Genomic DNA, 15,927 nt, shown 5'->3' with positions numbered 1-15,927 from the left:
AATGTTTTAGAATATAGTCATATTTCAATAAGTCCATATGAAGTGGTGTTAAAATTTTTTATATTCATTAATTTTTAAAAACATTTATAAAACCATTAGTAAAATTTATGTAGACATTGTTATAGTGAAATATTTACAATAAAAATTATATTGATAATCTCTGTGACAAGAATTAGGCATTTTATTATTCAAAAAATGGGTAAGATTTAAACATTTAAAGATAATTTTAAAGATATTGATTATAAGTTATGTCTGACCATTCAAATGTGATAAACATTCTACGAATAATGTTTGCTTTATAATAATTATTGACATAAGAATAAGGTAGAATTTTTTTGAAAAACTACATTTTTATTGGCATTTCCCAGGAGCTAAGCTACAACATACGGCCATGGCCATAAATTGACAAACGATAAATGAAGTAGGGAGTAAGATCGTGTTAACGCGCGTGTTTGTACAAGTAATTGTCGCGATGAATTATCATATTATTATTTCGAAATAAAAAAACATCCGTGACAAAAATATTCAATTATTCTATAATTATTGGTGACTGTACAAGCATTGAATTTAAGAAGCTTTTCCTGCAGCCGGAATTTATTTACACTTGATGAACTTTTGAGGGCTTTAGTTAAAATTATCAATATATTCAAAGTATAAAAATCGTGAAAATCACTAGTTCTACAATTATGATCAATACATATTTTTAAATGTCAACATAATAAATGTAGGTATGTAGGTTTTTGCTATAAAATAATATTTTAAAAAGATTTTAATAGCTATATTTATTGACAAGCACCTACTTCTGTTTTTGTAATGTTTAAGAAATACCGGTATTCAATAAGAAATTCCGAAAAACCGGTATAGACATTTTCATTCGGTATTGCAATCCCTACATGTGGCTGAGACAGGTCCAACGTCGAACCCATCGATCCAGACTCGAAACCATCCCCCCTGCTCCTTGTGTTCGGGTATGTACCTATATAATTATGTATTGGCATAATATTTTGTGAGAGATTAGTGACCTATATTTTGTACACAATATGTACGACAAATTCCTGCTTTGATAGTATGGAAAAAACCGCAAACTCTGGATGAAGTTATATCCAAATATTTACCTGTGTATTGTGTATCTATGCATATCTTTAAAATATTCATTTAATTTGATTATTTTTTAAATAATTCAATAATATTATTTAATATACAGACACGGAGAGACCAATAAATCATTAAAAGTTTTTATTGAAACAATAAATACTTTCATATTTAAAAAAATGTTGTAATATTTAAGCATATGTATAAATAACTCGTAACTGACACGCCATACTTTCTTTCCATATCTGCACACTATTCCTGGCGTATACTGTAACGTAACGAACGTGATGGGTTCGACATAGTTGTGAATCATAGCCATATATAAATCATGCATGTGGATTGGTTCAAGCCTGAAAATACGTCCATTTCATAACCGTCCCAGACATTTCGAAATGTGTGGTGGTTTCTGCACTTTGTGGTCGGGTCTTACTGTCTCATTTTATAAGTTAGATAAGGCCTTGTCCAGACGGCGCGATTTGACTCGCGCGTAAAAACTCGCGCGCATTCCAGGTACATGTGACCTCATCTAGATATCCACATCCACTGACGATGAGTCACCTTTCGCGCGCGGTCGAGGTAGAGGAAACCTCATTGAACCGTCCACATGCACTCGCGACGTATCGCGGCGAGAAACGCGTCATCTGGACAGGCTCTTAATCGTTTTTATTAATTATTTTTTTTAATTACACCAGTAAAATATCTATACGCAATACAAATAAAAATAATAGATGTCGTAAAATATAATATAACATAGTAATGTTGCAGCGTTGTATATTTACAATGTTTATGCGTTCAAAGCATTTTACTTATTCTATAAGTACTTAAATCATATTTTGTATAAACTATGACTTATCTGCGGTAAATTATAGAAGCAGATCATACATTTGATAATGAAAAATGCTTTTTTTTTTTTTTAAAATGTTTATCCGTAAAAAAAATAATTATGAACTACATAGTCACAAATCTACCCTAGATAGCTGCCGTAGCGGCCGAAAGCAGTATTGTGAATATAATAGATGCGCAGTTCCCATTACTTCTGTGTTTCCTGACGCACACTATACACTATTTTATAAAATTGTTCATGTTTTCTTCTTACGCGTTATGCCTAGCATGCCCCTCTCCATTTCTGGTAGTTTTACCCTACTCTATATGGGTAATTAATCAGATTTTATGAATATTGCCACAGGATACTGAATCACGAATGGTTGAGCGACTTCAGATTTTTAAAATAAGTAACAGAAAAATTCGCGCTCGTCTTCTGCACATTTGACTATAATTTAGATACTTGGTATTTCAACTTGACACTAAATATATCTCAAGTTATATATATAATTGAATTAATGTATGCAATACATTATTAGCACGGGCACCCATTAGGTGTTGTGTATTGTAAGTACATATTATATTATTATTCTAATTATTAAACAATCAAAATTGGAAGTTAAAAAAAATCTATTGTATATAATGCCTATGTAGATTATAAACTAACATTTTTATTGAATGGATTTGAAATTATTATAATATCAAATTCAAACACGTTTAAACTAAAATTTTGACAGAGCCTGACGCCATCTAGGAATCAAAGTTATACCTATACCTTGATCAAAAATAATACAACACCGACACCAATATCAATGGAGAGTGCGATAAATCCTCGGACGCATAGTTGTTAGTAAATTTCTGTGTGTTTATCATGGTGTACGTGTACATTGTTCAATATTGGCAGCCAAGCAGGTTCAAATCCCGTCCTGTCTCTACCAATATTATTTTCAAATATCCATGTTTCTGAGATCTTTCAAATTTTGTTCTATAACGAGTGCTGTATACATTAACAGTTTAATTATAAATACAGTTTACAGACGTTTTTTACAGACTTATTTATTAAATTTAAAAAAATAGTTTTTTTATTCTAGATATTAGTCTGTTCTCGTGTTATGCTCATAAATTGCATTGTTAATATCAATTAAGTAAAGTTTCATCTCGACATTTGAAAACGTTCTAAAGTCAAAATTAAAATCTTTTAAAATAACTCACTTGCAACAATATATCGAGAATAGGTAAAATGGTTAGATTGCATCAGTGTAGTGGTTCAATCATTATCGTTCGGACGTGCATAATCGAGTGTGATACTGATGTACCTACGTGTGTAAAAGCACTATAAGAATATTCATAGAAATGGAACGGCTGGATAAGGGAGTATGCGTCTAGATCCAACCGTTCTCTATCTAATTGATTTGAAACATACATAGGTATTAAATAAATGTAACATTCAAATCGAATCACTACGTATTTTACTTTTACTACATAATATTTTAATTGTTACTCCGTTAAGGCGAAGTCTTCACTGAGCCTTTTTTAAAGAGGCACCTAGCGGAAAAATACGAAGCTTGCAATTTGAGACATTTTTTTGATAATTTACAATTTCAACTGTATTAATGAATACATATGTATCTGAAAACATTAAAAAGAAAAATATTTTTTATATACAGTCAAAGACATACTTACAATAATTATTGTAAAAAATGTAATAAAATGTGAATTTGTTGAATCGGATCGCACCCTATTATAACATATATTTTATGGTCATATTTATTATTTAAAATTAGTTTATTAGTTTTCTAAGCATCACCTAAGAGATTTTTGACTAATTCATAGTTTTAATATTTTTATATCTATTTTAAAAAACATCGATTTTTATAAAAAATATAAATGTGTATAACTTGAAATCCTTTTTATTTATATCAAATCAAGTTTCAATATAAGGACCATGCATAAATAAAGTGAAGACTTCGCCTTAAGGCTATACTCACTTCAGTTGAGGCATGGTGTAAAAAGATCGTGGCTAGGCGATGCGCGGATTGTGCAAATGACGCGTGCCGAACGAAATATAATTTGTCATAAAAATCCAACATGCGCCCATTTAATGTTATATTACTAATAATAATAGTATATTCATTGACATGATTTCTTTTTTAAGTACCAACGTAAAGTTTTTTAGTCATCTTTGCACGATTGAAGAATCTTTTCATCCGACGACAAAACAAATCGACGTGCGCACACCTCCACTATCGGTCTCCGATTGGCGACTAGTGAGAAATTTCGTCGCACCTTCTGTTGAAAATTATTTGCCGTTTCACTGAAGTACGCTCTTAATGTTTACTATAAGTTTGTAAATAGTCTGTATTATAATTTCTTTTTTTTTATTTCAGAAGCATGGCAAGGATTTCTTTACTCATAACAGGATGTTTTATGATATTTGGGGTAAGTTGTTTTATTGTATCACTTTTACTGAAGGTTACTCACAGTTATTGCAAGGCCCACTACAGCCAGGCCGTAACATGAAACTGTAAACATCGATCGTAGTGATAGTTATTCCTCAGAAAATATATGGTAAACTGTTTTAAGAAAATTATGATTATTGCATAATATTTAAGTAAATGCACTACAATCATAACTCGTAATTAAAGACCACGGTCTGAATATAAATAGTTGACCTTGTAGTTATTATTAATGTATATCAATGACGAAGAGTGCCTGTTGAACGGAGGTAGGCTATAATAAGAAGTATTACCTAGCGCGAGATCGAATCTGAACCAATACCACGGCTCCATTGTCGGCCTTCTTATACACCGAGCAACTGAGGCAAAACTAGCGAATTTGTATGTAAACTAAACCGAACTAGACAAACGCTGTCTTTTGCCGATACAATCTGATATTAAGAGTATTCGTGACATCATGGGCGTATTTTTTTAGACACATAATTATTTTGTATTTTCTGTTGAATGTTGTTAGAGTTCATACTTGAATATACACACCACGTGAGCGAAATAACTAAAGCGGGAACCACATTGAGGTGCATATCACGGTGCATGTCGCCTACTATCACGATGTTGCGGCGAAAATTTAGTCTATGGTTTCGTCATTTTGCAGAATATTTTGAACGTGCACCATCTCGTAAATTCACTGAATAATGACACTGATGAAGAGTGCCTACTATAATGTATTAGTAATTTGAATTATTATTAATTATTCATGCTAATTTCAATTAATTTTAACAGTGTCTACGTGTGCGTACATTAAAATACATGCGGCATGACATTCATAGATAATAAAACTCAACTTGCAGATCATAGAAAATAGACAACATTCTCATAGAAAATACATAGTGCCAACCGCTAAAAACAAAAAAAATCGTGATTTTGACATGACTTTCGAAAAGTGCAGCCATGTGGAATATGATAAAAACGTTCAAAACGCCATGCAGATGCCGGTGCAGTGCAGTTCAACGTGAAGTGCCCTCATTGGTGTTTTAGTGATTACGGCAGATTTTTTCAACTGACAATGCTCGTTTAAAGGTTCAAAATGAGCTATGGGATGAGCGCATCAGTCTGGTAACATTTTTAACACCAAGGACATTTAATTACACACCTTTTTTTCCCGTAGCGGCAGCCCGTGATAGTAGGCGACAAGGACCGTGACATGCACCTCAATTTGGGTCGCGCTTAAGTGTCATAATAAGATTTTTTACGTGATAGCACGTGCTAAACTATTTTATATAAATTAGCAATTATTAAGTGATATCAAGTCAGTGAAACTTAGGCTGACGTTCCAGCTTATTCCATTTCAAACTAACTCATATAATAGGTATTATCTTTATCACCAATCGCAAGTAGAAAATAAGTTAATTCAGTACTTGGGCAACTGCAACAGTTTACGCAGGGCTCAAAGTCAGGGTTCAATCTACAAATTTACGCAGGGTTCAATTGAATTTTAAAATTACAAGATAAAAAGAACTTTTTATATACCACTATTTGAAGTACCCGACTTCGCACAGGGTCGCTTCGAGGTTATATTTATCTTAGATATTTAAAAAATAATAAGAGATAATTATTTTTTTAATATTAAAATATCTGTGTTATACAATATGGCAATATGAAAATAATTCTAAAAGGAGTAAAAGTCAAACAAAGGACCACTAAATTAAAATCGAATCCAAAATATGCAAACGTTATTAATGATATTAATATGTAGAAAAAAAAAATCAAAATTGCATGGAACAAACAAACAACAAACGTTGTATTTTATATAATACTATTTTAGAAACCTTTGCAGGTGTGCGCACAACAACTGACAAAAGTTTCATCGCAATCGGATGAATGGTATAGGAACGCATATGAATTAAAGAAAATATAATGATGAAGAAGAAGAAGATGATGATTTTTCTAATTCAGAAACCTTTGCGGATGTGCATACAACCACTTACCAAAATTGCATCGCAATCGGATGAATGGTACAGGAACGCATACGGGACAGATAGAAAGACAGACAGACAGCTGATAGGCATACATAGAGACAGACATTCATTTTTATATATAGGATATAGCCTATAATCTTCGAAAAAGTGCAAGCAATGAGTTAACAAAGTTTTATTGCAATCAGATGAACGGTATGGCAGCGCATACAATACGAACAAACAAACAAACAAACAAATATTAATTTTTATGTATTAGATGTTTTTAAATTCTGTTGAATCATAATATAAACTTGACAATTCTATATATTATTAATACGTTTTTAAATATTTTTGATGAATTCCACCAACTTGAAAAAAAATGATCAAATGCGTAATACAGAGAGCAATTATAAGAAATTTTCAAACATTTTTTTTTTCAAAATCGTCGAACGCCGTCACAGAAAAGTGCAAGCATTGAATTCGATCGAAGCGCCACCTTGCGAATTTTTCCGAACTAACTTTCCATACAAAACAGAATTAACTTAAAATGAATTCAATTCTGCTTAAATATGGCTAATAATGCATTGTCGTCGTGTTCTGATATATTGTAAAAGTTTCAAACGTCTAGCTAGTCGGGAAGTTAGTTAAAAATCGATTGCAAGATTTGTACTGGACAAACAAGAAAACGATCTAATAAAAACGTGGTAAAACTAACTAACACTATTTACAAATTATTGTAGTCTTACTTCAATTAAAATAAATACGTAGGTATGACTGACAATGTTTAGTACCTAGTATCATTTCCGTCCATTTTGGTAAGTGAAAAACCAACTGTCACTTTTATTTTTAGTATCTGGTTTATCGTCTGCGTCTTAGGATTTGGAGGTAGATAATTAAGACACCGGAATTGTGATCAGAAACGGCGAGTTTATTTAACGTTAATATTTTAATCGTTACATTTTTTTATAATTTAATTTTGCGGAGGACTAAATCGGCGTGTTGGCGATTTAGCTGTTTGTAGCGTTCTGCGCGCCATCTTGTGTCAACGAAAGCCGTCGCCGAAAAAAAAGTGACGTTGCAAATCTCCAACGGTTATAATCTACTCTACGGCATTGCCGGTTCGGCTCATTTAATTATTTTCGCAATCAGCCGTTATTATTTGTTGGCTTCGATACCGATTCGGGCCTCTTCAGATACACAAAGACATCCCCAAATGGGGACCATACGGGGGTGTCATACTAGCTATGCACTATTTATGTCGAGTCTTAACAGCCTACCTCTAGCCTTCGCCACTGATATCGCTTCGCTAATAACTACCATAGTAGGTTCTACTGTAGATGTAATAATATTATGTTCTCTCTAAAGCGTCGATGACATCGAGCTCCTTTACAAGCTAGAAGCCAGCAAAAATCTGCTTGTATACTCGCCCAGTGTCTTCATCGAACTAGCTAACAAGCAGATTGTAAACAATCTACGCAGGAAAGTTGAAAGCCAGGCTACTTTACTCGCTACTCGCTGGCGTGTGGCGATCTGCGTCTGCGCAGTAGAGCGATAGTGGCGAATCTGCCGATAAAAAAAACGATTTACTCAATACGCCCTGTCAAATATTATCAAAAATGACGGTTTCAACTCGCTAGCTTGTTGGCTTCTGAGCGAATGGAAAGTTTTATGTGTCATCACCACAATCGCACTAGCTGACTTGCCGACTAGCAGCTTGTAAAGTAGCTCAATGTCATCGACGCTTTCGAGTAGTGATTCTTATTAATCAATCTTTCGTTTTCAGTTGGTACAAGCATGTCAGCAGAAGCCGTGGCACCATGACTGGGATAAGTGTCCTTCAGCGGGCGACCCGTACTACGATCTATGGTACTATTGCAAGCAATATCCACAAGACAACCCCTGCACGCAGCTGTGCCATTTGCCCAGAAACCACCCTGACCATATTCTGTGGCTGCACTGCATAAGATGTCCCAGCGACAGACAATGCATCAGGTTTAGACCTACAAGAGTCATCGAGCATCGTGGATCTGGATCTCGCGAGAATCGTAGACCCGGTTCCCGCGAAAGGCGTAGATCTGGTTCCCGTGAGAAACGTAGATCCGGCTCCCGCGAGAGACGCAACCGGTCACGGTCTAACGAGAGGCGAAGGTCTGGATCTCATGAGAAACGAAAGTATGGGTCTCATGAGAAACGAAAGTCTGGGTCTCATGAGAAACGAAAGTCTGGGTCTCATGAGAAGCACGGCAAAAAATGTAAAAAGGGGAAAAAATACTGATTTAATTTAAAATTACTCTAAACAATTAATTCAAAATGTATTAGGTACAATAAAATATATTATTTTTTCATTCAACATTCACTTTGATGTTTTATTGAATTTATTAATTGTGCTGTATGCGCCTACTGTGGAGCAGTGGCGAATGCGATTATTTAAAGCATGCCCAACCCGCGGCCCGCCGGGTGTCAGCTTGTGGCTCGCGGAGCCGTGAGAAAATAAAAATAATATCAAATGCTGCCGCTAGATGTGCTAATTTCACAAATTGAGATTCGATATTGGCTTGCTCGAATTTGAATTTGCGCGCGAACACGCACATACTCCCAACACCCCGCCTCTCCCCATGCCGCGTCACTGAGCATCAGCCAATCTGCGGCGAGTTTGCAACGCTGTTGGAAGTATGGTTGCTGTGTGCGTTATCGCCACGTGCTTCGTGAGATTTTCAGATCATTTAGACATATCCTGCATTTTACAAACATGCTCTAATGATGACTGCTATTATTGGAAACACTTACACGTGTCAACAGCTTTTTAGTCGGATGAAGCATATCAAATACCGAGTGAGAACACGAATCACTAACGTGCATTTGTGTGTAAGAACAATCTCACTCGATATTGATGCACTTGGTTCTGCCACACAAAATCAAACTTCTTACTAAAATTTATTATTTCTATACATTTTGTTTTTTTTTTATTTAAAAAAAATCTTATCTAATAAATATGTTTGATTCTCATTTTAGTTTTATTTTATTACTCAATATATTTATATTATATAGTATAATAAAGAAATCGCCTGTGCGGCCCGGTAGGAAATCTCAATCTGGCCCGGCTTCTGAAAAGGTTGGCCACTCATGATGTAAACTGTACAGCCTACCTTAAGATATTAAAAAGTTAAAAAAATAAACAGACCCACCTGTCGTCAGAATCTTTAACTGTTGAAGTTAAAATTCGTATCAAAGGTAAGAAATATGCGACAGCGCCATCTGTCTTCTTACTATTGTCTTCTTCTAGTGTATATTATATAGTATATTTTATATTCTATATCTGGCTCTAAAGTGGAGATAGAGTCAGTTACGTCCCTAGCCAAAATGCCGCCCCTAGGCAGTGCCAAAATGCCACCCCATTTTTATACAGAATTTTTTTATCATCTTTCCATGACTCCAATTTCTAAGAAATAATGTGTTGTATGGATACATTACTAACAAAATAATATATACCACTAAATCCAATTTAAATGCCATCTCTACTTCAATAGACAATATTGCGAGTGACTGGCAAAATATTTGGATAAATTAATTAGGTAAGTATGTACCTACCGATAATTCTAATCTGCACGTGTCATTGCTGGTCATCAAGGATGTGACGTCAAAGGAAAACGTAAGTAGGCTAGACATCGCAAACCCGACAAAGAAACACTCCGGTTAAACATTCTATGTTAATTTACATTTTGTTTCCAACCAGTGAGCTGATTTTTTAATGGAAAGATATTTTCGCTATTACTAAGTTTAGGTAGCTATTTTTATATATTATACCAAATGATTCTCCCCGATTGGCCACCCTTCGAGTAAGCCCGCCCTAAGTGACGCTCATCTGCCTACCCTCACGGAACGTCACTGTCTGGCTCAGTGGCGCACCCAGGATTTAATATTGGGGGGGCCCAAGAAGGAGAATGTAAATTAGTCCTATAGGCTCTTTTTCTTCTTCACAGCCTAATTTCTCGTTTATCGGTCTTTTGTCTATTGCACTCGGTATACCTACACCATGGTCCCCACATCTTGAAGCGGGCCCTCAGGCTAGGATATTTGGGGGCCCCCTACCTATCGCTAAGATTAAAGGCTGTGTGAAACACTACATTAACGATGAATTATTGGCGATTTTTAATACATCTACTATAATAATAATGGAGCTGTCGAGTATTGACACATAATAATCAAAAAATATATTGCACAATTATATAAGTAATTAAAATGTTCATGGCCATGAAGTATAATAGCGCCGCAGGCGACTTTTTTTACTATTAAAGCTAATTTATGATGTGTGTTTATCTCACTTATCTGGTCAACCCGACACGCCGGGCCCCCCACAGCCCGGGCCCCTTGCCCCCCCCCCTGGGTGCGCCACTGGTCTGGCTGTAAAGTGGGGATGGACTGCTGCAGGGAGCAGTTGTTGGTAAATGATTGGACGATAGTAGCAAAAAAAATAATATCGTGAAGGTGGATAATTGAGAAAGCCAGAGCTCAATTTTCTGTAGCACTGTAAAATAAGAAGAGTATAGCCTTTCCTTCTTTTAACGTCGAGGTTAGAAGATAAAAGCCTTTCGTATTATAATACGAAACACATAAATTATATTTCCTTTTGAATCAGTTACGAATGGATTATTGTTTATTTTCTCTGGCCATAAATCTCTAATGAACTGTAGCATTGGAACAGTTGTGCCAACATGAAGTCAGAAATAAAAAATCATTTGAACCTAGAAATAATTACATAAAATTTATTAAACGAAATATAATTTGTCATAAAAATCCAACATGCGTCCAACATGTTATGTTTATCGTTATATTACTAATAATAATAGTATATTCATTGACATGTTTTCTTTTTTAAGTACATAGATTTAAGAATATTTTCATCCGACGCTATGACAAAATAAATCGACGTGCGCACACCTCGACTGTCGGTCTCCGATTGGCGAGGAGTGAGAAATTTCTTCGCACCTACTGTTGAAAATTATTTGCCGTTTCACTGAAGTACGCTATTAATAAATATAATTCAAATAGGCTAAATTTAATATACCTCAATATATCTACTACATTTGAAGCAGGGGCTTAAATGTGTGAGTGTCCTACAAAAATGAAACGCACATTATCGACGTGCAATAACGTGTGTGTTGCAACCTTCAAATACAGCAATATTGAACGAGCGTCAATGTATAAATCGAGAGCAGTTGTCAGAACGAAGGATATGCTTAGAATAGAATGTATTATTGACACGTGTTAAAGTGGTTTCTAGTTGCCAAATGTGATACCTACCTGAACTAAACTAATCCTTTGGAAAGTTCATTTGGTTATTTGGTCGAGCGAATCATCTTATCTTGTTAATTTGTTTTCTTGTACCGTTTGAAGTATTCTCTGTTATTGTTGATTAATCTCTGTGAACTCTGAATAAATACTAAAACCTGGAAGTGTTTCTTTTTTTATAAATAAAAAACATAATTACTAAAATATATTCATAATAATTAATATTCATAGAGAATTTGTAATTTCTACAAAATATACGTGAAATCCCTGCTTAGATATTTTAGTAAAATATTAAACTACAAACTGTGGAAGAATTTAAACCCGAGTATTTATCTACATGTATGTTATGACTATATCACTATACCTTTACAATTTTCGTTAACAATTCAATATGTCATTAGATTTCAAAATTAGAACCAATTCAGAAAAAAAATCAATAATAATATTTGATATACAAACATGTAGTGATCAATAAATCATTTTTAAAGTTTTTTCATTGAAACAAAAAATACTTTTATACTCAAAAAAATGCCGAAGGTAATATTTAAGCTTATGTACAAATAACTCGTAACAGACAAGCTATATTTCCTTTCGATGTCTCCAAACTATTTCTATCGTGTACTGTAGTTGAATTAAAATTCAAAATCCATTTATTTTTACATCTAGTGAACAGAGTCACATAGCGAAGGTTTGTAGTAATATATTTTTGTTTTTACGAGAAGTGAACGTTAGCTATTTCCTCAATTTATTAGGTCAATACTCTGACTCCAAACATACACTGCAAATCAATATGTGTATTTTTTGTCAGACCCAGGTTTCGAACCTGGTGGTAGTAGGTGGAATACATCAACATAGGAAGCAACATTCTCACTCGTAAATATTGTTAATGCAGATTAAGACCAAGTGTGATGGGGGGCGAATTAGTTTGGACGGGTCTATGCATGACGTTGATATAGTATGCCAATCTTCATTGCGCGCAGTGCTACTCTACTGAACTCTACTCTTTCTCTCTTCTTGGAAATTACCGCCATGGAAATGTGTAATCTTTTGAACGACTAAGACTTTCCACTCCTCTGGATCCTCAGATACTCTCAGGGCAGATTGAAGGCTACCACTATCACTTGGACACTCAAGCGCGCCGACCCTCTTCTTCTGATTCGCCTTCCCTGGAGGCTACCCAAAACCACAGTCTCTCCACGTTATTCGGTCCTCCCTAAAGTCTAAAAAAACTGCAAACTGTTGAGAGCCGTTCCTTTATCTGTGGCCCGGTTCTTGATACCTCGATATCATCGCTCCGTCTCGTGGAAAAATTGACAATCTGAGCTAGGTTTACCATATAACAAACATAATTAATATAACACACTTATTTTTGTAAAATATACATTAATTGGAAAAATATGTCAATAATTTTGGAAAATCCAATACGAAGAATTCGGCCTCAAAACCACACTTCGAAGGCATCAATTGCCTTCCACTTCCTTGACTTCAGTTCCCATGTATTCTGAATATTGCCGACTAGAGCAACTTCAGATGATTTTTGTAAAAATAATGTAACCGAGAAATAAGCGCTCGCCTTCTGCACATTTGCCTATAATTTAGATACAAGTTATTTCCACTTGACACTCAACATAATATCTTTCGTTATATATATATATGATTTTTGATATGCATTAGTATCACGGATATCCATTCGCAGTAATATATGTAAGTGGGCATATTATTATTCTCATTAAACAACAAAAATTGGAAATAAAAACTTTCTAGTGTAAATTATAATATATAGCTAAATAATTAATAATATCTAAGTAACTAATTATAATATCTAACTAAATAAGAAACCATGCCCATGGATGTGGAGTGGTCAGATTAGGTGTTGATAAAGGGGCGAGCACCTAAACCCAATCGTTGTCGATCGGACGTGCATACTTGAGTGTAATACTGACAGTGTGTAAAAGCACTATAAGGATATTCATAGAAATGGAACGGCTGGGTTGGAGAGTACGCGTTTAGATCCAACTGTTCTTTATCTTGGTTTGAAATATTAATTATAAATATTAGTATTTTACTTTATTTAGTGTTTTTTTCTCGTTTTTCTTTATGAATGTAGGCGATCGCTAGTTGTACGCATCAATGCGTAATATTTTATTAATTGTTACTCGGTCAATGCTTACTATATGTTTGTAAATAGTCCATATTTTAATTTCCGTTAAATCACTAGTTGTTTTATATGTTTTTAAGATAGGGTCTATCAAAGTTCACTCTATGTGCTTTCATCTACTTTTATTTTATTATTTTGTTATTTTATTTCTGTTCTTATTTTAATTTTTTATTTAATAACTTATTGTATTATTAACTCATACTTTCTCTGTATTTTTATTTTTAAAAATTATTAACACTTATTTTATGTCATGTCGTGAATGCTTTGAATTTATAATTTGTTATCTTTATTATATGTAAAATAAATAAATTTGATTTGATTTACCTACTTATTTTTTATTTATTTCAGAAGCATGGCAAGAATTTCATTATTGGTGTTAGGATGTTTTCTGGTATATGGGGTAAGTTGGTTTATTGTGACATTTTTAATAAAGGTTAGAAGTTCTGTAAGGCTCACTACAGTCAGGCCATGACACGAAACTGTAATCATCGATCGTAGTGTTAGTTATTCCTCACACTTCGAATGAAATGTTAAGTAAACTATTTGTAGAAAATGATTTCATATTAAAATAAATGGTAATAACCAATAATAAGTTACCACAACGCATTCGAAGATAATCAATAACTGGCACTAACATAGTAAATTGCAATTGAATGCCAAAATGATGCCTGGTTGTAACTGATCTAGCATTATTTCGTTTACAGTTATTTCCAGGTTTAGTTTGACGTTGCAGTTTATTTTATTTTACTCTAATTCATATATTTATCGCTAATATCAAGTAGCCAATAAGACACTCAGCCAAGTCACGCGTCTTACAGTCAGTAAGTGCGTGTTGACTTCAGTCTTATGTAGCGTTGTAGTGTTGCGCAGTAGGTATAATGTAGAAGAGATCTTTATTTATCTACGTTTTTATTGTGTTGATATTATATTCCACTTGCGTGAGAGTGAGTTTCGGTGGACGCTTTTTTATATATTCTTAAAATAGGGTGTCCTTAGCAAACTCGGTGTTGTCCTTAGCAAACTTTTGTTTTTTTCACTGCTTTTGTTTGTAATATTATTATGTTCTCTTTTTATATTTTCATTTTTATCTATTTTACTACTTTTTTCTTTATAATAATGTTTCATGTCATATTGTGAACGTCTTGAACTTATAATTTGTAATGTCCACAATATTTGAAATTTGAAATATTTATCGCTAATCTCAAGTAGCGAATAAGACAGTCAGCCAAGTCACACGTCTTACAATCAGTAAGTGCGTGGGGACTTCAGGCTTGCGTAACTGCTCCTGAGATAGTCCCGTCATAAAAAATACTCATGCTTCACATCCAAATGTAGTATCCTATGATACACCCGATTAAGACGGAATATGGCTTGGTAGGGTTTGGTAATGCCAATAACTTCAATATTACACTCACATGCCCATTTTGTTCAGGCATTGGGTTCTACTGTAGACATACTGTACTCTCTTTAGGAGAAGTAATTCTAATTAACCTATTTTTCTTTTTCAGTTGGCACAAGCATGTCTACTGAAGCCGTGGCACCATGACTGGTCTGATAGCCCTTCAAAGTGCGACCCGTACCACGATCTTTGGTACCATTGCATGCAATATCCACATGACAACCCCTGCACTATGCTGTGTCATTTACCCAGATGCCACCCTGAACATAAACTATGGCAGTACTGCTTCAAAAACCCCAATTGCAAACAATGCATCAAATTTAAACCTTCAAGGCCCATCATGAATTATGGTTCCAGCCCGCAAGTGAAACGTAAATCTGGAAAGGCGTAGATCTGGCTCCCAGGAAAGACGTAGATATCGGTTCTCGCGAGTGGTGCAGCAAATCACGAACTCGTGACAAGCGAAGGTCTGGATCTCACGAGAAGAGAAAGTCTGGGTCTCATGAAAAGTATGGGAGTAAATGTAACAAAAATGAAAGAAGCACTTACTTATTTTTTTTTTTAAATACCTTTATGTTGTTTGTAGTAAGTACATAATAATAAAATATAATGTTTGATACAATATTTTTTTCATTCTGTTTATTTGATTTATTAAATGTGCTGTTGTGCGTGCCCACTGTGGAGTAGTAATACATGATGACGTATGGAAAATTTTTAAAGTTCATTTATCATGAAAAAAACAAAAAAAATAATCTT

The 15,927-nt window shown here is 34.3% G+C and overlaps 2 protein-coding genes across 3 annotated transcripts; both read left to right on the top strand.

Moving 5' to 3' along the window:
* Nucleotides 1-2,444: 2,444 nt before the first annotated feature.
* On the top strand, nt 2,445-8,681 carry LOC147076483 (uncharacterized). Its single transcript, XM_085941149.1, has 3 exons — nt 2,445-2,481; nt 4,302-4,353; nt 8,109-8,681. The coding sequence occupies exons 2-3, from the start codon at nt 4,306-4,308 to the stop codon at nt 8,598-8,600; spliced, it is 540 nt and encodes a 179-aa protein (XP_085797275.1). The 5' UTR covers nt 2,445-2,481; nt 4,302-4,305; the 3' UTR covers nt 8,601-8,681.
* A 4,412-nt stretch (nt 8,682-13,093) lies between these two features.
* On the top strand, nt 13,094-15,783 carry LOC147076482 (uncharacterized). Of its 2 annotated transcripts, none has more exons than XM_085941148.1 (3): nt 13,094-13,318; nt 14,121-14,172; nt 15,281-15,783. In XM_085941148.1, the coding sequence occupies exons 2-3, from the start codon at nt 14,125-14,127 to the stop codon at nt 15,560-15,562; spliced, it is 330 nt and encodes a 109-aa protein (XP_085797274.1). In that variant the 5' UTR covers nt 13,094-13,318; nt 14,121-14,124; the 3' UTR covers nt 15,563-15,783. The 2 variants fall into 2 exon arrangements, with proteins under 2 accessions (XP_085797274.1, XP_085797273.1); XM_085941147.1 differs by lacking the exon at nt 13,094-13,318 and adding an exon at nt 13,459-13,645 and having other exon boundaries at nt 15,281-15,780.
* Nucleotides 15,784-15,927: the final 144 nt, after the last annotated feature.

This window comes from Rhyacophila brunnea, unplaced genomic scaffold (assembly GCF_057557595.1).
Source record: "Rhyacophila brunnea isolate RB1 unplaced genomic scaffold, BYU_Rbru_1.0 scaffold_13, whole genome shotgun sequence".
In the NCBI taxonomy this organism is placed as follows: domain Eukaryota; kingdom Metazoa; phylum Arthropoda; class Insecta; order Trichoptera; family Rhyacophilidae; genus Rhyacophila; species Rhyacophila brunnea.
This window is presented reverse-complemented; position numbering and strand designations above follow the sequence as displayed.

What these genes read in the sequence shown, in the direction of transcription:
- LOC147076483 (XM_085941149.1), top strand. Translation starts at nt 4,306, where the DNA reads ATGGCAAGGATTTCTTTACTCATAACAGGATGTTTTATGATATTTGGG. An exon ending in GATGTTTTATGATATTTGGG is followed by an intron (nt 4,354 to 8,108) that starts GTAAGTTGTTTT and finishes TTTCGTTTTCAG; the next exon opens with TTGGTACAAGCATGTCAGCA.
- LOC147076482 (XM_085941148.1), top strand. Translation starts at nt 14,125, where the DNA reads ATGGCAAGAATTTCATTATTGGTGTTAGGATGTTTTCTGGTATATGGG. An exon ending in GATGTTTTCTGGTATATGGG is followed by an intron (nt 14,173 to 15,280) that starts GTAAGTTGGTTT and finishes TTTCTTTTTCAG; the next exon opens with TTGGCACAAGCATGTCTACT.